Here is a 24846-nt window from a genome sequence, read left to right as displayed (position 1 = left end):
AATCCCGGGCCTAAGCCATGTAGGGCTTTAAAGGTAAGTACCAGCACCTTAAATCTCACCCGGAGGGCAACCGGTAACCAATGCAGCTCACACAGGAGGGGTGTAATATGGGAGTATCGGGGTGCTCCCATCACTACATGTGCAGCCGCACTCTGCACCAGATAAACCAGTCCCATACAATGAAAGGCTTTAAAGGTCAAAAGCAGCACCTTGAATTGGACCCAGAAGCAAACTGGCAACCACTGCAGCTTGTAGAGTAGAAGTACACGTCATACAATCCGCCTTGCCTACCCTACAAGGGTTCCATCCAAAAAAGGTGCCGGAACTCCGTTCTGGGCGTTTTATGACAAAAAAAGCCCTGATAGTATGTACTGCCCTAGGAGTACACTTGGGGGCCCAGTTCGCTGAATTCTGGTGGCGCAGTGGTTAGAATACAGTACTGCCGGCTGACAGCAGTTTGGCAGTTCAAGTCTCAGCGGCCACAAGGTTGACTCTGCCTTCCATCCTGGGGACCCAGATTGTTGGGAGCAATAGGCTGACTCTGCAAACTGCTTAGAGAGGGCTGTGGAGTACCTATGAAGCAGTATATAAGTCTTAAGTGCTATTGCTATTCTGCACCGGCTGAAGCTTCCAAATATTCTTCAAGGGTAGCTCCATGGAAAGTGCATTACAATAGTCCAATCCAGAGATGACTAGAGTTTGTTGGTGTAGATGAGGGAGCAAAATAGATATCTGGATGTTCCTGACTATGGTTTCACCTTAGCTGTCTTTCTACCTAGCTGTCAGAACCTTTTACCCTGCATACAGAGGCAAAGGTAACTCCGGCAAAGAAATAAAAGAGCCATCAACAGATTTAAAAAAAGATTGTAAATAAAATATCAGGCCTGGGAAAGTAGTAAACACAAGAAAGAGATTTAAAATAACCTTGCCCTAATTCTGAATGGTATTAGAGAGGGCAGATAGAACCTCTGCCAAGCTTTGAAGATCCACTTTCAAGATTCTGACCCTAACATAATAAAGAGTTCTAATAGTCCTTGTGGAGTCTGTTTTCTGACCTGGGCTATCTTGAAGGGGCGGCATCAGTCTTTGTTTACAGTCTCTTTTAATCCTCTCTGACTCCCTTGACACACACTCAATATTTCTAAAGGCTCACACGTTGATGAATTTCCCAGGAACCTTATATGAACAAGTACATGATAACCATCAACAATACCTCTTTTATGACTTTGCCATACATACGACTTTTACGTGTGATGACTTCATCTCTCCAGCTGGGCAAGAACAAAGTGACATCTGCTCTGTGAGTATTGTGGGTAAAACATTGAATCTTCAGATCATATAAATCTTTCACCCCCTTATACGGAATGTGATGTCCCAATTTATGCATTGCTTTCCTTATGGCAGCTGATCTAATTCCTCTTTGAGTTATACCAAGAAAGCTTAGAAATAAGGTAGAATGCATGATAAACTGTTATAAATGGTCATATCATTAATTCATTAATTATAAAAGCAACCTAGAACCAAGGAGAAATTTCCGGACAGTTAGAACAATTAATCAATGGAACAACCTGCCTCCGGAAGTTGTGAATGCACCAACACTGGAAGTTTTTAAGAAGAGACTGGACAGCCATTTGTCTGAAATGGTATAGGGCAGTGATGGTGAACCTTTTAGACACTGAGTGCCCAAAAACACCCGCCTGCCCCTGCCCTGCCCCACCCCCAGCCCACCTGCAGGGTCACCTACCACCTCCACAGCCTGCTGCAGCAATCCCCCAGGAAGCCCTGCCGTGCCATGGTGGCCACGCCCTCCACCCACACCCTGCAGCATCATCTGCGCACAATGTGGCACGAGGGCAGAGTCTTGTCCCTGCTGCCTGGCTGCCATGTCCTTGGGTGTGCTGCTCCATGTGGGCCGTTCTCAGGGGCGACTCTCCTCGGGGGGGGCTGCTGGTGAGGAGGGGGGCATGTGGGGAGGTGGAGCTGGGGCAACAGCATGTGTGCACACAGAGGGCTCTGCGTGCTGCCTCTGGCACGCGGGGCATAGGTTCGCCACCACTGGTAAGGGTTTCCTGCCTGAGTAGGGGGTTGGACTAGAAGACCTCCAAGGTTCCTTCCAACTCTGTTGTTGTTGTTGTTACATATTTATTCATGCTTCTTCATTTTTATATTGCTGAGTTGCAAACTGTGTTTAAATATTACCAGGTCATGTTTCCCTGATAGATTTTTTAAAAATAAAAAGCGTGTATATGTAGATATACAGCTATTACATATGCACGTACCTAGGAGTGAAGAAAGTTCCTAGGAGTGAAGAAACTCAGTGGCCAAAATCCAAGGAGATGGTGGTGTCCCATGAAGGCATTATCAAACTTGGCAAGATGGCAGATGAACTCTGGCATTGCAAGCCCTGCCCCTTTTGAATGTGTATGTGACATCCACACATGTGCAAAAGGAAAGGGATGCACTGCAATGGTAGCCACCATCACCATGTTGCCATGGGCACAACTCCTAGATCCGACAAGATGACATTGTTTAATAGAGAGGACCTGAAGCATCTTATTCCTTGGGGCAATGAAGGGAAAAAAACCAGTGCATTATCAGCAACCTCATCATTTGTCACTTAATGTCATCTCTCCTCTGCCATAAATCTTCCTTCCCCATCCTATTTCCATATTAACCAGGGCAAAATCTTACATGCCTACATATAATTGATTTGTGCTTAGATTGTAAGCCGCCCTGAGTCTTCGGAGAAGGGGGGATATAAGTGGGATTAAAAATAAAAATAAAAAATGGAAAGGCTAAATTCTAACAAAATGTTCCTTTCACCATAATTTCAGCCCTTCCTAACATCCTAAATAAGGCTTGCGTTAATTTCCCAGGGACGTTCCTTTAAATAGTGACAAAACTAAGTGTGAAGTAGAAATGCGGTTACCCTGAAAACTATATTTAGTATGACATTTTGCAGTGGGAAATCTGAAAGTACATAGTATCCAACATCTAAATAAAGAAATTGCCCATTGCTTTTCAATAATTTCAGAGCAGCCATTACTGCTCATTAGGTTAATAACATCCATTTAAAAGTCATTTCTAGAGCTCCAGTAAGAGCTCATAACAAACATGCTGCCATGGTCTATTGTGCTCTACTTCCACAGCTTGAGTTTCTTTTTAATGGAAAACAAATCTCAAAATGCTTCATTGTTTTGCCACAATAAACCCAACAAAATGTAGGACTTCAAGAGTCCTTTGGCTTGGTACTGTACAAGCGTTTGTTAAAGCTAAGTTGTCTTCACAGTAGATGAGGAGGTCTCTTTGGCAGTTTTTGGAAAAGCTCCAGATGATTCTCTAATGCAGGGGTCTGCAGCCCCCAGTCTGTGGACCGGTACTGGGCCGCAGCATGCCAGCAACTGGTTGCACAAACAAGCAAAGCTCCATCCATGAGATACAGGCAGCACACAAAACCACATGCTCTTCAGTCCACGGAAAAAACTTTCTCTACACAACCGGTCGCTGGTGCTCAAAAGGTTGGGGACCTCTGCTCTAATGTCTAAATTTGCTTTAAAGGAAAATGTTTGGCAGCATTGAAATGAGGCCACCTCATTCTTCTTTCCCAGCCGGAATTAAAGTTTCCTCAACCCCTGGTAGACCATAGATGTGTGTTGCAACCATCTTCCTTTCTTTTCCACAAACAGAGGAATTGCCATCTGACTCATCTGGAAAAGTCTGCTATTTGGGGATTTCCAGAGAGACCCAAAACTGTAACCCAACACACTTATTCTTTTTCCCTCAGTGGAAGGGTTTACCTAGGCATGTTTTAACATGAAGAGAAATGTGGTGATTTTAAGAAAATCCACTTTTTTCTTTTGGTTTGGCAATATCATAGCACAAGAAAGCAGGGATCTGAGATGTCCTGCTAAGAACAGAAGAGCCTCTTTCTACTGAGTTAGACAACGGCTCCATCTATCATATTCCTTATAATCACTGACAGAAGCTGCCCGAGGTTAAAATTCCCAAGGCAGGGGAACCAATCTGATAATGTTTGCGTTCAAATCATATGGCATATTTATGACAACATAGAAACGCGCCTCACACACAATCAGGGTATCCATTTATTTGACTCGCTGGTGCCTAAAATGACTAGCACCTGGGTGTAAAACACTTATCTTCCTTGGAAAAGCTTACATTGAACCAGGGACCTCAGTGCAGAACATTGAAGCAGAACATGTGTCGTCCTACTTAACTATTCCTTTGCTTTTACTCAAAAGTAATTAGGACTTACCAAGGAATTTGTGCACAAAAATAACCAGACAGATGAATTTGCATGGAGGAAGAATTTCAAGCAAGATTCCAACTGGAGAATAATTTTGTGAAAGTTAAGGATCTGGGCTACTTGGAAGCCCTTTCTAGATTTTCCAAGAATAAACAGAATAGATTCTAATTCAGTTTTTGGCTGTGGAAGTGATCTTTCAACAAGAAAATGGTGGAATGTTCTTATAGGAACAATTAAGACTTGTGTTACAACAAAAGATGTCAAAGGTATTTTAAAAACATGACTTTTTTCCAAATTTAACAAGAAAATTCATTTCTGTTAATGAAGGGAATTGAATAAAATAATAAAAATGTGTTCATATTATTTTTTCAAAATTTTACTCGCTGATCAAATGCACAAAGGACCCAAAATCACTCTCCAAAATGGAAAATCATAGAGATGGAGAACAGAACGGCATGTATGAATTATGACTCAGAGGAATTGGAAGAACTAAATGTTAAAAATGAAAAGAGTACTTTGATTTTCCATCCTGGTAGTTTGGGAAGAATGCATAAAATAATTGCTTACAGAGCAGGTCCAGAGTCCTTGAATGTTGGGATTGGGTGTGCAGTGGTACCGGTTCCTAGAGTTGACTCTAGAAGTAGGTTGATTGAGATCCACTGTGAATGTTAGTATAAATTCATCTATCCACCCTTTATTCCTCACTAATAATCCTCTTTGTCTCCACCAAATGTCAATAACTGTGAATTCATCCTTATAAAGAGCTGCTTTCGCTCAAATCAAGCCAATCATTAAATTAGCTCAGTAATTAAGGTCTGTTTCCCCTGGGCAGTGGCAGCTGCCTGGGTTTTGAGGATACTATTTTTCCAGGCTACCTTATCTCAAATCTCAACATTGAGTGTAATCTGGGATCTGATATGTGAAGAGAAAGCATGTTGAACATGGAGCCAGTTCCTACCCTTTGGTATTTGCAGGTAAATTAATTTATATAAACTAAAGTTTTCTTCTTGATATCAATATTGTTCCAGTCGTTGTTAGGTAACAGGCAGAAATTCAACAAACGCTACTACTTACAAAAACATTTTACTTAGTCCCGTGGGGTTCATTTTGAATTTCTGATTCTCAATCAGTTGCCAGTAGCACTGATGACTGTCAAGAAAAAAGGGATTCAGGCATTATGAATGCTCAAAACTCACCTCTTTTCCTTCTGTAGATCAAAGAGGGAATAAATTGTTTCAAGCATATTTAGTAGTTTGTTCGGTTAGCTGAATCTCCCCTTGTAATAGAATCTTGCATGAAATATTTCTACAGGAGTCACATCAAACAGAGGATGTTCTTCAGCTGTAAAAGAGTACAATGTGCACTTTTGCGTCTAGGCTATTTTGCAAGTGAGAAGAATGGTTCCCTTTTCCCACTTTTTAATTTTCATCTTAGATCAAAGCAGAGATCTTTAAATGAAATACAGTTATTATTACATTTACAATAATATAGTGGTGACTAAGCCATTACGGGATGAAAAGCATCGCATTATACACCTCCAATACTTATGCCAGATAGCTGGAGGGAGGGATGGACTTGCATTTACAGTATGTAACACAGTTTCTTTGGGAACTCAAGGCACTGTCCTCATTTTATTTCTACAACAGCCTTGTAAGATACGTTGAGAAGTTGTGCCTAGCCCACAGTTACCCAGTAAGCTCAATAGCCAACGAATGACTTGAACCTCGGTTACTGCTGTCTTAGTCTAGAAATGGAATAATTAGATCACACTGATTGTCCACACTGGTATGAGATACCTGAATACATCTGAAAACCTTGATCAGTTTTTCTTAGAATAGGAATGGACAGCTGTTTTTCTCCTGAGAGTCGCATTTCTTCTGCATGATGTATGAGGTGCAGCAAGCAATGGAGGGGTTAAGGCACTAAGAAGCTGGACAAACCCCTCCCCCCATTCCTTCATCCAGCATCCTCTTTGCCTTCTTTCAAGCAGCAGGGAAATGAAACAACTCTGGCTGATGGCCTGAACTGAGGCCTTGCTTACAGCTGAAACTCCAGTGAGGTAGTCCAGTTCCTCCATCCTTTTATAGAGAAATTGATTTGCTCTTTACATGATTGACGGCGATTATATATACACCATTGTCAGCTTTTAGAGATCACATAAATAGATTTTGTCCGTGATGATCTGACCCTAACTTGGTCTTTAACCACCACATTCTGGACCACTTGTAGCTTCCAGGTAATCTTCAAGGGCATATGAATTGCCTCTGGTTGTGAGCCACTCAGAGTTGTTTGCTGGGTTGGGCCGCTATAGAAATCAAACAAATAAAAATAAGTTCAATATCATGTTGTGGAAACTGACTGGCTTTCTTGTTTGTACATAAGCAGTATGAGATCTGTGTCCACATCTAGCTCCTGGCCATATCTTTGATGTTACAATTAACTTTCTCCACCTCCTTTTAGCAATAATGTAGTCAATTGGATTTCTATATATTTCACTTAGGGGTATCCATGAATAGAGACATCATTTTGGTTATTTTGAAGACTGTGTTAACCATGAAGAAATCTTATGAAGCTATGAAGAGTTGACAGCAGTTGATAAGTTGGTCTCCTGCTTCATTTGATTTCCTGTACAGTCCAATTACATTTTCCTCCTTAATCTTTCCAACTTTGGCATTCCAGTCTCCAGTCATATGCAGCATATCGTGCTTGCCTGTTCTGTCAATTTACCTAGTGATAACAAGATAACTGCTCTGTGTATGAATGTGTACGTAGATATGTGCATGCACACACACTATCATATACCTGTCTATTTATACTTATAAATAGAGAAGCAGCAATAAAATTAAACATTAAAACTAAAAAGAAATTAATTTATGAAAGAGTGGAATTAAATGGAAGAAGAAATCTTTGGGGCAAATTAATTAAAGAATTCCAATTGTTCAGCCATGACATAGCACAGAATGTTGGACTAGGTGAGCTGTTGAGTTGAATTGATCCAGCAGGACAACTCCTGCATTTTTATATTCTAATGAGCATTTGAAAACCTCTTCCTTGTTTTCCATGGCCTTTGAGTTACAATATTGGCAACATCCTCCATCTGAATTTGGTATTCGAAAGCAGGATAATTACTTCCACTTTATCCTTAATCAAGCATACATTGTTGGCAATTAATATTCTAGCCAAACATTTGCAAACAGAATATGATATTCTCAAGTTCTTTCATAAAGACATTAACAATAGAGCTATTAAAGGAAAAAAAGAGGATTTCATGCCGTTTAATATTTTGACGCCATCTAAACTGCTAAAAAAAAGGGACGCGGTGGCTCAGTGGGTTAGGACGCTGAGCTTGTCGATCAGAAGGTCAGCAGTTTGGCAGGTCGAATCCCGAGTGCCGTGTAGCAGAGTGAGCGCATGTTACTCGTCCCAGCTTCTGCCAACCTAGCAGTTCGAAAGCACGTAAAAATGCAAGTAGAAAAATAGGGACCACTACGGTGGGAAGGTAACAGCGTTCCGTGCGCCTTTGGCGTCTAGTCATGCCGGCCACATGACCACGGAGACGTCCTCGGACAAGCGCTGGCTCTTCGGCTTTGAAACGGAGATGAGCACCGGCCCCTAGAGTCGGAAACGACTAGCACACACGTGCGGGGGAACCTTTACCTTTACCTTAAACTGCTAAAATGGTAATTCTGGCTATAAATAATATTTTAAAATGCAGTTTATAATCTGAGGAGAATGAAACATACTACTTCATGCCTTATCTTTCACAAGAAACTATAACTAAGCTGATGTCTTTATTTATTTAATGTATTTCTATCCTATTGCAATCTAAAGACTCATGGCAGCTTATTTACAATACACAAACCAATCAAAGTGTCTGTGTTTCATTATAACATTAAAATAACCAGCAGCCCAACATGAGAATACAGACAACACAGATAGAATTGAAAGATGGCATCATAAAGCATTAGTTCATTTCTTCTTCTTCGTTTCAGAACTCCCTAATTGTTGAAATGTTGACTGGAAGATGTGTCTCTTATTTTGCTAGAATCTGGAAGTAAGCCGGTTTTGCTGGGCCTTGCAGCTTACAGGAAAGTTGGTCAAATGGTTGCTTCTATCTACTGTTCAGAGCGCCAGTTTGGTGCAGCTGTGCATCAAGCTAGAAACTGGGAGAGTGGAGTTCTAGTCCTGCCTTAGGCACAATGCTAACTGGGTGACTTTGGGCCAGTCACTCTCTTTTAGTGAGAGTGTAGAGAGACTTGTGTAGGTAATTGTTAGGAATGAAGACTATCTGTAGTGTATCCATATGTTTGTCAAAAGTCAGGACTCCAGATAAAGGAAAGGCAGGATTTAAAAATAACACCATTGAATTAATAACTATTAATTAAAATCATTGCGAAAATGATTAAAATCAGCTGGCAATCATCCTGTCCAAAATAGCTCTTAATTGCCAAGCTGATCTTCCAAAGCATCCATACTTTACAACAGTGATGTCTGCAGCTACAGTATGTCCACCCATGTTCCTTTGTTCAGAAAACGTAAGATGGCCCACCATAAGTGAAGCATATGTTGCTATTGAGCACCTGTAGCATATTTAATATTGGCAAATAGCAATTGTAGTGTAAAATATTCATATTACTCATACCATGCAGGTAATTACAACCACATTTGGATAACACATCAAACAGAACTTTATTATTAGTTAGCTTCTTTCTAGTATCTTGTATGCTTCTTTAACTACAAGCTTCTTTATTATGTTCTTTGTTATATCTGGGACTAATTTAGGTTTACTTCTGTGCTTCACAAAGTTAAAATAGGCAAGAATTTAAACATGAAATGAACTAGTGGCAGTAGGAGAGCTGAGAGAACTTCAGCAGGAAAGAGATAGCTGGCATGACAGCATGAGTTTATATAGGCTAGCAACGTTTGCTGGTTTGTTTTTGAGCCTCAGTCCTAAATCTCCAACATTATTTTTTTAAAACTTGTTCTTTATTTTTAATAATTTGATTCTTTAATCTCAGTTGTGTGAGTTACACAAATAACAGGTAATGCTTCTAGTTTCATCAGATTCCAGCCGAAATACATCATGGAAACACGGGGACACTAAGACTGATCTACAATTGAACCTTTACAACTGTAAGGATTCTTGAGATCATTCATGACAAATGCTCTAAGTCTGCATGTGTATGTTATCATTAAAATCTGACAGAGAGTTTCGCAGTCCTAGTGTCCGTGTAGATTTTTTTTTAAAAAAGTGAGTATGGGTCATTGAATTGTACTTCCAGTTGTCTGGAAATGTAAGAAGAGAAAACATTGAACAGAAAATTCACATTTAAGCCATTTTCAGGCTAATGGACACATGGTATATATTTGTGCTTATTCTCTCGGAGGGTTCGTTTTTTTTATTGTTGGACTTTATTTTATGGAGTTGCTCTTCTTTCTTCAAATGAGGCAAGGAAATGCCCTGGAAGCCCTCCAGCCACTGAGTAAATCAAGTGGATGAGTAACAGCAACAGCTATAGTGAAAGGCTAAATGTCTATTTGATGCAGAGTTGGGATGGGGAGGAAATGTCAAGGGGAAGAGCTCCCGTTTAATCATTGTAAGCTACATTCCTAATAAATACCTAACTGTTAAGTAGGGTTCACGGATCGATGAGACGCAGGCATTGGTGTGTGTATAATCTTTTATTGGAGGTAGCGTGGTCTGAACTGTCAGACAACGGTTACCTGGGCATGCTTTATACCTGCCCAGGTGAATGCCTGACCAATAGGTTTGAACTCTGGTTTCCCGCCGGCCAGGTGGCCAATCCCTTTAAATCCGGCTTTCCCGCCGAATGTACTTCCTGCACGGAGCTGTCCAGCTCCGCGCTTCCTGATGCGGCTGCTACACATGTATGCCAGCCCAGCATACACTACACTAACCAAATGCAGTCACTGCTCTTCTTTATTCTTCTTTTGCATCCTCAACTAACTTTCTACCGCTCAAGTAACTGCACTAGGATATAAAAAGAGACAGACCACATTTCAGCATGCAAACTATTTCCACTTGTTCCTTGACAATGAATCTTTAAAGGAAGAAATAGTCTTGGGAGATCCATGTAAATCAATTTAATAGAGAGACTTTTGATACTATGCTGAGTAAGACTTAATAATTTATTGACGATAAGTAATAGTTATTGGTAGTCCTCAACTTGCAACCTTTTGTTTAATGACCATTCAGACATACAGCAGCACTGAAAAAAACTGACCTACAACCAGTCCTCAAACTTACGACTGTCAAAGCATGCTCCCAGTGACATAATCATAATTCAGGCATTTGGCCACTGGCAATGTATTTACAATGGTTACAAACATCCCAGGGCTACCTGATCGCCATTTGCAACCTTCCCAGCCAGCTTCCAACAGATAATGGGGAAAGCCAGGCTCACTTTATGACCTCATGATTCAATTGACAACTGCAGTGATTTGCTTAATAACTGTTGCAAAAAGATCATACGGCTTCATTCGCTTAGCAACTGAAATTCTGCCCCCAATTGTGGTCGTAAGTCAAGGACTACCTGTACATCTAAATATACTCTTCTGCTTAAGCTGTGGTTCAGAAACACATTCAGAAACTGTTTTGTTGATACATCACTGGGACAAAGAATGGAATACAGACCAATTGATAATAGCAATGGCACTTAGACTTATATACCACTTCATACTGTAGTGCTTTACAGCCCTCTCTAAGTGGTTTACAGAGTCAGTGTATTGCCCCCAACAATCTGGGTCTTCATTTTATCAATTTCAGAAGGATGGAAGGCTGAGTCAACCATGAGCTGGTCAGGACTGAACAGCTGGCAGTCGGCAGAATTAGCCTGCAATGCTACATTCTAACCACTGCACTACCACGGCTCATTGGTGGCACAGTGGTTTGAATAAATGAAGGGTTGGCTGTATGTATAAGATTCCTAAGCCTTGATTTTTCATTTTCTTGAAAGGAAAGCTTGAAAAATAATATTTATTACAGCAAGGAACTTATTCCATCTCTGCAGTATTGTTAGAAAAATCATTTCAGAGACTTACCGGATATAAAAAATTTACCTCTAATATTTCACAGATAAAAATAGAAGCAACCTTCTTCTACTTTTCCCATTTTGACTGACATACGTTATTAAAGGTTTGCATTTGCAAGGCAGTAGAAATAATACAAATACTCAACGCAAGTGATGAAATCCACATTTATTGAGCTTTTGCACTGAGATTCTCCTTTTATTTTCTCCCTGCCACCTTCTGGGCCCTTTCTGCTTTGGCTAGCTGGAAGCATTTGCAGCAGATTTTGAGGATGCAGAAGATCTGCATGATGAAAAATAGCTGAATGACTTTTACTCATGGAAACTCTTCATTAGCTTCCCTCCTATCAAAGAATTCACCTGCAAAAGTCTGTTTATTTCTTTAAAACATTAAATTAAAATTAATTACAAAAATAAAATCCAGAGGTTGGTAAAGAAAAATATAAGGAAAACAGAATATCCCCCCCAAAAAAATAATAATCAAAAATTCAGAAAATTCTATCTAAAAAAATGGATTGTAAAAATCTCAGAACTAGCAGAAATGGCAAAACTGACCTGTCCAGTCAGGAACAAAATAACAAGTTGGGTTTTTTTTTAAAATCTGGAAACCTTTGATGGACTTTTTTGCTAAAAGAAGAAAAAAACCAAAATGATGCTTTATGTATTTAATCACTTAAACAAAATGAAAATTAAATAGGGGGCTGAAGGAGAGTCAAGAGGGAAAGGAGACAATAGGTTTGTTAGGATCTGTTGAAGAGGTCAGAAATTATTATATTTCATAACTTTAGTTTTCTTTCTTGCACTCTTTCTCTTCTTTTTTTCTTTCTTGTCTATCTTTTTCTTTATATTTGTTTTGTACCTTATGCAGAATCCCCAATAAATATAAATGACAAAATATAGCCTTCCTAAAGGCAGCAATGGATTATTATTAGCGTGGGATAGGTAACCAGTCCTGTGCCATGTAGAGCTTTTAGGTTGTAAACCAGCACTTTGAATTCCATTGGGTAGCTTGTTACATGGTCGTACCTGTCAGCCATTTGAGGGAGATCAGACTTTGAACATCAAAGTTATGAATGCTAAAACTATTTCTATTATAGGGCATAGAAACAGAATCTTGCAACCCTGACTCTGTGTTCCCCCTCCCCACCTTTTTCCTAAAGAGGACTAGGGAGAGTCCAATCTGAGAGTTTTTTTTATTCTTGCTTTGGGGATTCACATTTTTCTTATCTGACCCCTACCTTGGCTGTGGCTCTTCCTCCTGTTAATCAAGGTTATTTTCACAGCCCATTATGTCACCATAGTGTGAAAAATAAAAAAAGACAGTTACACACAATCTAAGCCCATCATATAAATAATGAATGAGTTAAGATATAATATATATATATATATATATATATATATATATATATATATATATATATATATATATATATATATATATATATATATATATATATATATATATATATATATATATATATATATATATATATATATATATATATATATATATATATATATAAAAAAAAACCCAGAAATTAGGACTGTGCCTGATCAATGAAGGCATGCATTTTATTCATTTAAATAACGTATATGGCTTGAACGTTGAAAGTTTGGGTAGTTTACAGCAATAAAAACAAGCAAACAATCTGAATTTTTTTAAAAAAGCAGATGTTAATAGGTGACCCAGCTATTGTAGCGTATACTAACATCACATTTCAGAGCCTTGAAAGGGATTAATTTGCAGCCCTCAGTGTAATATTTACATTATGATTAATCCAAGAGAGGAACATTTGTTTCACATTTGCAGCCTAAACAGTCCACTACTTTAGGGATGAGTGAAGTGATCCATAAATGTGTTAAGTTTGGAGTACTGGTTTCAATTACATTATTACATTACATTATTTAACTCCAGGAGTTTCATTTAATTGATGGAGAGATAATTGATCTAGAGGGATAAACTGTATGCTAAAAAACAGAAAGGCAAATAATTACTAAGACTGACCTCATCACTCTTTGTACCAATTACTTTTTTTTCAGGTTATTATTCCTGAATGGAACTGATTGTCTATTAGCTGTTGAGATGTGTTCAAATTTGTCTCCCCGCTTTTCATTGTTTTTTAAAAAATGGACTTTGTTTTACAGATATATTTGTAGGTACTTTTGTGGGTTATTCTGATGGACATGATTAAGCTGCTGATTCTGCTTCATTTTTCATGAATATCCTGTGGGCGGATTCATACTAGCCTCTTTGTATGATGTTGGCACCTATGAAAAGGGTATAAATATAAGAAAGTAAGAAGTAAAGTAGAAATAATAATAAAAGTATGAGTGGGTAAACAATGGATCTCAACTATTGTAAAAGCTTGTAATATCTAGTTCATTCAGGACTTAGGCTTTTACTGTATGCGGTATTTCATATCCTTTCTCTAAAGGAAGGTGTTAGTGATGACATACAAAGCCCTACATGGCGTGGGTCCGGATTACCTACGGGAGCACCTACTGCCAGCGTCAACATCCCTCCGTCCTGTGCGCTCCCACAGAGAAGGCCTCCTCAGGGTGCCACCGGTCAGAGAATGTCGGCTGGTGACCCCCAGGGGGAGAGCATTCTCGATGGGTGCGCCAATCCTTTGGAACCGCTTACCAGCTGAAATCCGGATGGCCCCCGACCTTCGCTCCTTCCGGCGTGATCTAAAAACTTATCAATTCCAACAAGCCGGCCTGGCCTGATGGATTTGGGTTTTACAATTTTCTTACTCTGTTGCTTTATTGTATTTTTCTTACTTTATTGCTCTGTACACCGCCCTGAGTCCTCCGGGAGAAGGGCGGTATATAAAACAAACAAACAAACAAACAAATAAATAAATAAATAAATAAATAAATAAATCTTAAAGATTATTGTTGAATTTTAAGCCGAAGGTACTTGATTGAGACAGCACAGATCAAAGACAAAACTATGAACAGAACATAAGTGTTATTGATTAGTGAAATATAATATAAAAACCCAGATTTTTTGATGTGGCACAAATCTACATAAATCCTAATTAGTATTAAATTCTACATCAGATTTACATCAAAGCATACTCTTCACAATTGAAGCATTCTCCTTCTCCTTCTCCTGCAATATATTTAGCCCATTTTAAGGCATACAGGGACACAGTGGCTCAGTGGGTTAGGACGCTGAGCTTGTCGATCAGAAGGTCGGCAGTTTGGCGGGTCGAATCCCGAGTGCCGCGTAACAGAGTGAGCGCCTGTTACTCGTCCCAGCTTCTGCCAACCTAGCAGTTCGAAAGCACGTAAAAATGCAAGTAGAAAAATAGGGACCACTACGGTGGGAAGGTAACAGCGTTCCGTGCGCCTTTGGCGTCCAGTCATGCCGGCCACATGACCACGGAGACATCCTCGGACAAACGCTGGCTCTTCGGCTTTGAAACGGAGATGAGCACCGGCCCCTAGAGTCGGAAACGACTAGCACGCATGTACGGGGGAACCTTTACCTTTACCTTTTAAGGCATACATGTTTTATGCGTGTCTCACCTAACTTTACCAGACAGGCCAGTGATCTTTACTTGGAAAAGTAAAACCTACCTGCAACCTTAAGGTCATTGGCTGAGCTTCCTTGTTCTAATTGAAAGGCTGTGTAGCCTATCTCCAGTCTTAAAGATGCATCAGAAGGAAAAGCAGGGTCCTTGTTTTCCTTTGGCAGATCGAGTACTGATCACATCCTCACTGAAATAAAGCAAGTATTTCTATTTATTTATAAACTAGTTGGATGGATATTTTCACTCTCCTTTTATTGTCCTTTCTTTTTTTTTTTCCTAAATAGGTTTTCTCTCTTTGCAGTCCTCTCAACACTGAGTAAAATGGCCAAATAATTCCAGCACAAATTCAATTTTATCGTGTTTATCCATTTTTATGAATAGATTTATTTAGGGTTCCTCAGAATTTTTTCAGAATGGATAAATTACTGTGGGTTTTGCTTTTTACTTTTTTTTCCTTGCAAATTCTAAAAAAAACCTTTCTTTGAATCTTTGCAGAAGTTTAGGCAGGGTTTCGTGCAAACAAAACTTGTCTTAAGATTGCAAATAAAAGTAGCCAGTGATGGGAAGACCTTGGTGGAGCAGTGGGCTAATGCCTCCTTAAGTAACACCAGCTGCCTGCAATTAGTGCAGGTTCGCATCCCACCAGGCTCAAGGTTGACTCAGCCTTCCATCCTTCCGAGGTAGGTAAAATGAGGACCCAGATTGTTGGGGGCAATAAGCTGACTTTGTAATAATGCCGCTTGGGGGGGGGGTGTGAAAGCCCTAACAAGCAGGCATATACATAGAATGAAGGCTACTGCTAAGCTTGTAAGCCGCCCTGAGTCTTCGGAGAAGGGCGGGATATAAATGTAATAAAAATAAATAAATAAAATAAATAAAAATAATTTGGACATGGTTAGAGTATTAGTTCCGTGTTCATTATTTCTTGGATAGGTTCTCTAATTATAAGCTACATTCAGTGTATTGATAAAAGTGAACATTCGTAGCTCAGAGTTGAACTATGGGGTCCTTGAACTGATGATGTTGCCTACTTTGGGAATGAAACATCTGCAAAAAAACAACAACACCCCACCAAACTCAGAGAACACCAAGGAGGCCACATTCAGTATACCTGGGCCATTGCTCAGACACTGCCAATTCCTTTCATTCTCCTCATAGTTTCATCCCCATATACAGTATTTAATCTGCTCCAAACTGGCCACATTTCATGGATGCACAAGAAGTGCAAGTGGGAAGATAAACTCTTTGACTTTGAGAAGGTACGTTAGCAGGCAGACACCAGCTCTGCAGAACTTGAATAATGCCTTTCTTGAGCTGCCAGTCTTTAACGATGCAAGATGACAGTACCACATTTGATTCAGCTGAGTTTAACTCCATTAAGAGACTAGCCTGATAACCTGTTTGTAGGAAAAACAACTTGGTATTTCAGCAATGGATTTGATAGATGCCATCTGGGTAATTGAACAAGAGAGCCATTTTAATGAGGAAAATTTAATAGGAAAAGAAAGAAAGCACAGCACTTTATTGAAAGATATGATACAGAGCTGAAGAAGCTTCTTAGATGAGAAGCGAAACGTCTTCACGAGTTGCCTCGTGAAAAAAAGCACCTTTGGTACAGAGTAAATTGTTAGCGAAGTTTGTGTAAGACTCAGCCTTGGGGGCCATTTCAATCAATACTAATCAACAACCTTAAATGGGAATGTGTTCGTGAAATCTGCTTATATTATTCAAAACTAACCTCAGTACAGGCGATCATTTGAAAAATGACAGAATATTCTCAATGATGGTCATAGGCCAGATTAGTAGAAATGATGTGCAGGGTTTGAAGAACTGTTGTTGTTCATCATCATCATCATCATCTGCCTCTTTATGATGGGCTTGTCAGTAGGAAATGACAGAGAATATGTGATGGAAATCACAGTGGGGTTCAGTCTTGTCTGCATTTGCATATTTATTCTTCAGACTTCTAAAGGTGCTTCCATAGCTTATTTCAAGTTGGTATTGGCTATATAATAGGCCAGAGGTAGGCAACCTCGGCTCTTTTATGATTCATGGACTTCAACTCCCAGAATTCCTCAGTCAGCTATGCTGTGCTGACTGAGGAATTCTGGGAGTTGAAGTCCATGAGTCATAAAAGAGACGAGGTTGCCTACCCCTGTAATAAGCTGTTGATGTTCATTCTGTCATTCTTTAGAAAGTCTGCTGGGATGGGGAAGGATTTATCTTCAACTCTGATGATATAAAATCTCATATTCTTGTAAAAGTTTGGTTGGGTTTTTTTTTAGACTTTGTGTGTTCACATTATGTTTCAAGTCTTCAATGCACACAAGTTCTAAATGCCACTTTTAATGCACGTCTACGGTATCAAGCTAACACTTCCTTTCTGCAGCAGTAATGAAACAGTCTATGAACAAAACTATGAGCTTGCTTAGCAGGAACCAATGCTCTCTTTCCATCCCATAGCATGCACACAGGTTTGCCTTGTCCCGGTTCTGTTACCTACAGAGTGTAAAAAAAAGGTAAAGGTTCCCCCGTACATGCGTGCTAGTCGTTTCCGACTCTAGGGGCCGGTGCTCATCTCCGTTTCAAAGCCGAAGAGCCAGCGTTTGTCCGAGGACGTCTCCCTGGTCATGTGGCCGGCATGACTAGACGCCAAAGGCGCACGGAACGCTGTTACCTTCCCACCGTAGTGGTCCCTATTTTTCTACTTGCATTTTTACGTGCTTTCGAACTGCTAGGTTGGCAGAAGCTGGGACGAGTAACAGGCGCTCACTCTGCTACGCGGAGTGTACTTTTAAATAATTAAATCCTCTTTTTTTGTCACAAGAAAAAGAATATTCATTCATCCAAGTTTTCCATCATTGCCTTTTGACTCTGAATATATTTCATTTTTGCAGTCAGGGAATTCATACTTGGGAATAAACTCCATTAAATTAGATAGGACATACTTGTAAAAAAGAGCTGTGGTGGTGCAGTGTTTAGAACGCAGTATGGCAGGCTAACTCAGCCAACCGCCAGCAGTTCAGTCCTGACCAGCTCAAGGTTGACTCAGCCTTCCATCCTTCCGAGGTTGGTAAAATGAGGACCCAGATAGTTGGGGACAATATGCTGACTCTGTAAACCACTTAGAGAGGACTGTAAAGCACTCTGAAGCAGTATATAAGTCTAAGTGCTATTGGTACATCTTGCCATAGTATGTGGTTATATCTAATCAGCTATTTATGATCTGCCAAAATCTAAGAAGATTCAAGCCTGGTTAGTATTTGAAAGGAAGATTATCAGAAGGTCCGTGGCCAACCCCTCTTCAATACTGGGGTTAAGAAAAAGGTAATTCCTGATGATTCCTTAATCTAATCAACGGGTTTCATTTTTCATTGTGTTTTGGAAACTTTTGGAAACATCCTGAGCTCTCAATCAGACATCAAACAGAATTTCTCCATAGGTAATCCAGACATACAAAATGTTTTGCATTCCAACCCCGTCAAATTCAAAGCAACATGTTCTGTGGTCAATGGTCCTAGTCTGAATGCAAAAGCCTCTTTTGAGTGCCAAGCACTATACCCAAAACAGGATGTTTTATATTCAAAACCAACCACAATTTCTTTGATGAAATAGTTTGGAAGAATGTGTTTAAGATTATATAGCGTAATTCAAGATAAACCAAGAGTAATTCAATTAAAAGCTTTAACTTCAGAAATGGACATTGGAATCCTTCAAATGTTCACATTTATGAGGAAGAAAACAAGGAGAAATGTAAGAAGTATATAACTGTAGGATTTCTACATAATGAATTCCGTATAGGTAACGTGCTGATGCCGAAATTCATGTATTAATTCATTTTCTCCTTCCATTACTTTAAAACATCCCATTTGCAGAACCATGGATGCTGGGTGGGGCCCTAGACTGTGCCAAAGGATAATTCTATCCCTTTGAGGAAGTCGTTTTTTCCAGCCTAACTCAAGAAATAACATTCCATCAGAAATGTGCAAGCCTTCTGGGAGTCACTTGAAATTTTGCCACCCAGATATGGTGTGCCTAGTTAAAAAGCATTCTTAAAATTGCCAATCAATTACTAGATAGGGATAACTGATCACAGTGTTTCCAATGTCTTAGACCAATCTGGTCTTCCCATTTCAGTGTTGGCCATCATACCTACATTCAAGCCAGATGAGTCAATATGTACAATTTTCATGCAAACGTTTCTCCTCTTTTTTGATCATATATAAGCCTTCCCAAGTTGACACCTGGCAGATGCATTGAACTATAACCAGCTGTATAAGCAGAACTCTAGATGTCAGTCCAGGAAGAAGCTGAAGATCAGCCCTGGGGTAAAGAAGAGTTAGAACAAGCTTGAGTGGCTTTGCCTTCCAGATTTAGCCATGGACTTAAAAACCAAGAAGGAAACTCCATGCTTCCAACATGACTTTCTGCCAAAATAGTGCCAATTGTGGATCACATGAGCAAAGTCCTCCATTTCCAAAGCCCATTACAACTAATTCTACATTGTGCTCTAAGTATGTATCTCATTTCCTTTCTCCTCCCTCCCTCCCTCATTGGCATCAGAGGCTAAGCAGTCTGCATGTCACTATGTAATAAACCTGATGCAAAACATGTCAAACATTTCCAAACTACGTTATGCAACTGCCTTTTCCAATAAATCAGGAAATATCATTTTGAAGTCTTTAAAGTCAATATTTATTTTTCTTAATTAACTGAAAGCATAATGGATCTGTCTAGTCTCTCTTCCAATTCTCTGATTAACCAGTCTCAGTTACAGCGTGCAGCCTGTAGCACTTCTATTTTTACCCCAGATGGAAGAGTCTTAAATTGCTTATTTTCTGTTTACTAAAGTCATCCTGTTTGTTCCCATGGAAACTGTGGCAAGTGTCACAGCTTAACTGTTTTATTAAATGGATTGAAGCTGGAGCTACAAAATTTGAAAGGCAAGACCTGTCAGTTTTTATGTGTGGCTTGTGCAATCATAAAATGACACACAACAGGAGAAACAATATAAATTTTATTTTGTGATACATGCGAGAATGCCACAGCCTTCCCAAGTTGACACCCTGCAGCTATATTGAACTATAACTCCCATCAAAGTATGGCATTCAAGGTGACTAAATATAGGAAGAGAAACATAAAACAAAAGAGTGAAAAATACATTTAGAAATATTATATCAACCTAATCCAATACTGACAAGGAGCAGGGGTCAAGAAGACACGTTGAAAGGCTAAAAATAAAGGTGTATCTTGACACCTTTCCTAAAATCAGAGTAATGGCAAAGCAACTGCAGATCCAAAGAGGGCCCCGTGACATTTCAGGAATCGCACAGAAGAAGACCTTTTGCCAGATGACTAACCAGCAGGGCATTGCATTGGGAGCTATCATTACAAAGACCTCCCCTGGAGGAATTAACATCTAGGATGGGTCACCATGAAGCAGGTGACTTATTTTGGAGGCCAAACCCGTGGATTGAGTGCAAAAAGTGATCAGTCAACCTAGTGCAGTAAATGCGATGTCATCATACAGCAGTGTCTGCCTTATTTTGCTGCAGTGCTTTAAGGGTTTATTCTGATGATAGCATTCCATATGCGTTATAGCTATTATTTGGGTTTGTTTGTTTTTTTACTCTGAGCAACAGCCTAGACTCCCAGGCAGAGGAGGAGTCCTAAAAGTTACTGTACTGTAAATAATTAAATAAGTAGCAGGTTCTGGAGGGGGAAAAAACAGATTTCACTATTTTCAGTCAATTACGTGTCTATTTTTAAAAAGGAACAAGCTAAATATAAATGGTACAGAAATGTGCCCTTTTTGCTGATTTCAGTATATGCGCTGGACTTCAAAACGAAAAGGGCATTTTTCCATGTCTATTTTCTGCCATTTCAGCGATGCTTTCTGCATGTTTGTGTGATGGACGTGAACGCGATGGCGGGTACTCTGCAACTGCTTTCATAGGCTGCACCAACAAAAGCACAACTTAAATCAGATTGTTGAGCTAGAGGGACAATTGCTGCCATATTTTATTTTTATTTTTTTGGGGGGGAGGGCTAAGTAACCTTAGTAAGGACTTGCCTGAAGTTTGTGGAGGATGAACCAGCACTTGTAAGTTCCCATGTTTCTGCTTCTAGACAGAACAGTTTATGTTTATGTGTATGTATGTGTGTGTGTGTATGTATACACAAAGAGAGTGACAGCCTGGGATTGAGCATACTGGTAAAAGAAATACTGCAGTTTTTGTCAAATTGAATACAGTCTTATATTTTTGACCACCCTGACTTTGGCTGAAGGGTATCGCTATCCCGCACATGGTTCCCAACATGATTTGTTTTGGCAGCAATCCCAGAAGATTCTGTGCATATATATCCCTGTGCAAATGACCAGGAAAAATTTTTCACATGATCACTTACAAGCCTTTGGAAAACCATTTGTGCCTCAGTGCTTTAGGGACCAAAAGGGTTTCATTTGCCATAAATAAAGTTCTCAGTCAAAATTTCACTTGATTGTTGATAACTGAGTAGGATTCTGAGTGTTGATCCCTGGTAGGATTCTACACATGTGTCCAAAGCTTTTGCGGTGCACAAAACGCAGTTGAGGAAGAAGCCACAATGCAAGTGGAAGGTGTTCTGGGATAGAGCACACTGCGTTTGAATTGTCAGAGGACACTCACAACAAAACAAGAGTGCCTGTATTTCACTGACCATTTTGGAATCTCTTATAAGGAAGTAGTTGGAACTGAATTATTTCCGTAGAAACTTTTGTTGATGCTTTTTCCTCTTCTTTCTAGGGTCTACCTTCATTTGTAACACCCACATCATCCCAGTGAAAAATCAAGAAGGAGTGGCCATGATGTTTATTATTAGCTTTGAATATGTAACTGATGAAGAAAATGTGGAGTCTCCAGAGAAATTCAGCCAGATACTAACAGCCAAAGTTACAAACCGTAAGTATAGGTATCTTTATTAGGGGTACCTCTGGGGTAAGAGAAGTTGAATTCTTGAGCAGGGGGTTGGACTAGAAGACGTCTAAGGTCCCTTACAATGTTGTTATTTTGTTATTCGGTTAGAATTGAGTAATGATCATAGCACGTTCTTTGGAAAGAAAATCTGTGGAATGGAATGAGCATAGCTTTTGGAAAAGCAGGTGCTTTTGTTAACAATACCTGGGTTCAATTATTATATTTCCATTTGAGAAATATGTGCCGTAAATTCAAAATGATTATTGTTGTTTAATTTTTATTTTTTATTTTATTTGTTCAGTCGTTGCTGTTCAATGGTCAGTTCTGACCTATAAATGACTGCCAATATCTTAAGAGTATTAACCATGCCTTCATATAGATTCACATATAATTTTAAGCTTCAAATTCTGGAATGTTCATTTTTATGATAGCTTCATGAATTCTGTTCAGGGATAAATGTGTGTGAGCCATTTCAAAGTGAGGACAGCTTTGCCTCCAAATTCAACAAGATCCAAATCAGAGTCAAACTTAATTGCTAGTAGCAATTCAGAGGGATAGAGATATGGCCACAACATCCAATGAGCTAGGTTTTTTTCATAGCCAAATTCTATATGATAGGGTGAGAAGAGGAATTCAAGAGCTGTAATTTTGTGACTAATATAAAGAAGAACAAAAAAAAATTCCTATCCTAGGGATATAATGGTTTGGTATATCCCGGTCTTTAATCAATCATATTGGTTGTGTTATTGCATTTCTGTGTGGTTCCAGAATTGCCACAACCCTTCTTTGCTACCTAGCCTCCAGGAACACAAGATAATATGCTTTTGGCTAGACACTGCAGACTGTGGGCTTCTGTTGCTGGAGGTTCATCACATACATTAGGTAAAAGTAAAGGTTCCTCCGCACATGCATGCTAGTCATTTCCGACTCAATGGGCCGGTGCTCATCTCCATTTCAAAGCCGAAGAGCCAGCGCTTGTCCAAGGATGTTTCCATGGTCATGTGGCCGGCATGACTAGACGCCAAAGGTGCATGGAGCGCTGTTACCTTCCCACCGTAGTGGTCCCTATTTTTCTACTTGCATTTTTATGGACTTTCGAACTGCTAGGTTGGAAGAATCTGGGATGAGTAACAGGCGCTCACTCTGCTACGTGGCACTCGGGATTCGACCCGCCAAACTGCCGACCTTCTGATCGACAAACTCAACGTCCTAACCCACTGAGCCACCGCGTCCCTTTCACATACATTATGTGATTCAAATAACTGCAGTTTTATCTTTCACTTGGGAGAATCAGCAGGAAAGATTTTCCATCTGCTTGGAGCTGCTGTTCTACTCAGAAAGAACAAAAAGCACCTAGTATCCTGAATTCTCCCTCCTATCCTCCATTCCAGGAATAAGCAGCCTGATGCCTCTGATGAAATGTGTGCTGGCATTTCCACGGATTCCAGTGGGAGGTATTTTTTTTTTAGGAGTGAGTTAATAAGTGACAAAAGGTTAACCAATTAAAAAAAATAGGAACAAAGGGAGAAGGGGGAAAAATCTGCAATTGTTTCATGAAGGCAAACAGCCAAAAGGAAATACTGTGCCGTAAGGGCTACGTATCAAGATTTTTATCTTGAACAGAAAATGGAACAGAATTACATATCTGCATATCAGATACTAGACCTATTTGGAACGATGAGTTCGCATAGTAGATATTATTGCTGCATCAGAAGGGGGTTTCCTGGGAGTTTCCCAACAGGTTTATGGCCAGTCACAAAACAAAAAAGTCAGATGGGCAAAGATACCAAGCACAAGCCAATATGCACATTGGTCCCAGAGTTACCCATTATAACTAAACCATAACATTCCTCTGCAAATGTGAGCTCCAGCGCAGCATTGTTGATTTTGAACTACATATAGAGACTAAGCCCTAGCCCTTGTTGGTATCATTTGAGCTATAGGACAGGAAGAGGAAATTAAAATAGCAATTCCATTGTTCTGCTTACTGGAGCAGGTCTCTATAGCGTGGGTTACATAAATGTCTTAGCTTAGCGAACCATGAAATTTAGAGTATAGCAAAACATCTTACACAATTTAGAATTCCCTTTGGTGTAGCCTGAACCTGGAGATTGCTACTTTTAAGACAGAAATGGTGGAGGCGGAAAATCTTACCTTTCATCAAATACATTAATTTAGAAAAAATGGCAACAAAATGGAGGGAAGCTGTTCTATCAGTTTTCTGCGGCCACAGTCAGATAATGAACAAAGGAAACGGGGGGCTGTATATGGCCCTTAGCTTTCAGCTTGTATGTTTCTGGCCCTGGGTTGTGTCCTGAAGTATAGAAATAGTTGTTATTATTATTATTATTATTATTTATTATTTATTAAATTTTTATACCGCCCTTCTCCCGAAGGACTCAGGGAGGTGTACAGGGCAATAAATATCAAAATATAAATACAAAAGTTAAAAAAGAAGTTAAAAAGAATTAAATAATTATGCCCAATATAATACAATAATAAAACTGTGTTAAAACTAAATCCAACCCCAAACCCATCAGACCAGGCCAGATTGTTCAAATAAATAAGTTGTATGAGCCTTTGGATTCTTAACTTTGAGCAGGAATACAATGACACATCCACATAATATTTGATATAGTAATAAAATTAGAATCTTTTCAGCTATCTTGTCTCCCAGATCTCCTAGCTGGAACATTTCTTGGAGATTCTGTACTTATTTACTAGTTTTTAATTGTCTAGTTAACTTTTCCCATTGTTATACAACCTCAGGAAACCACTCTGACACCAAAATCAACAGTCGAGAACACTGATTACTAATAAATGAGTTAATAGAGTGATCAAACCATCTAGAGGAGAGTGTCCAACCTTGACAACATCAAAACTTGTGGATTTCAACACTCAGAATTCTGCGAGTTGAAATCCACAAGTCTTAAACTTGCAATGTTTGGACATCCCCAATCTGGAACTTCAGCGAGTGAAGATATGGTCATCAAATGGCCCGGCCAGTCTTGCTGTCAATTTTGCACCTGACTACT

The 24846-nt window shown here is 39.5% G+C and overlaps 1 protein-coding gene across 1 annotated transcript in view; it reads left to right on the top strand.

The window, feature by feature from the left end:
• The window catches only part of KCNH7 (potassium voltage-gated channel subfamily H member 7), a 321521-nt gene that overhangs the window by 175877 nt on the left and 120798 nt on the right, over nt 1-24846 (top strand). The window contains exon 3 of the mRNA XM_081314535.1: nt 21641-21796. Within this exon, the coding sequence (XP_081170661.1) occupies nt 21641-21796 (156 nt within the window). The remainder of the gene's footprint in view (nt 1-21640; nt 21797-24846) is intronic.

Source organism: Vipera berus (genome assembly GCF_964194415.1).
Source record: "Vipera berus genome assembly, chromosome: 1".
In the NCBI taxonomy this organism is placed as follows: domain Eukaryota; kingdom Metazoa; phylum Chordata; class Lepidosauria; order Squamata; family Viperidae; genus Vipera; species Vipera berus.
This window is presented reverse-complemented; position numbering and strand designations above follow the sequence as displayed.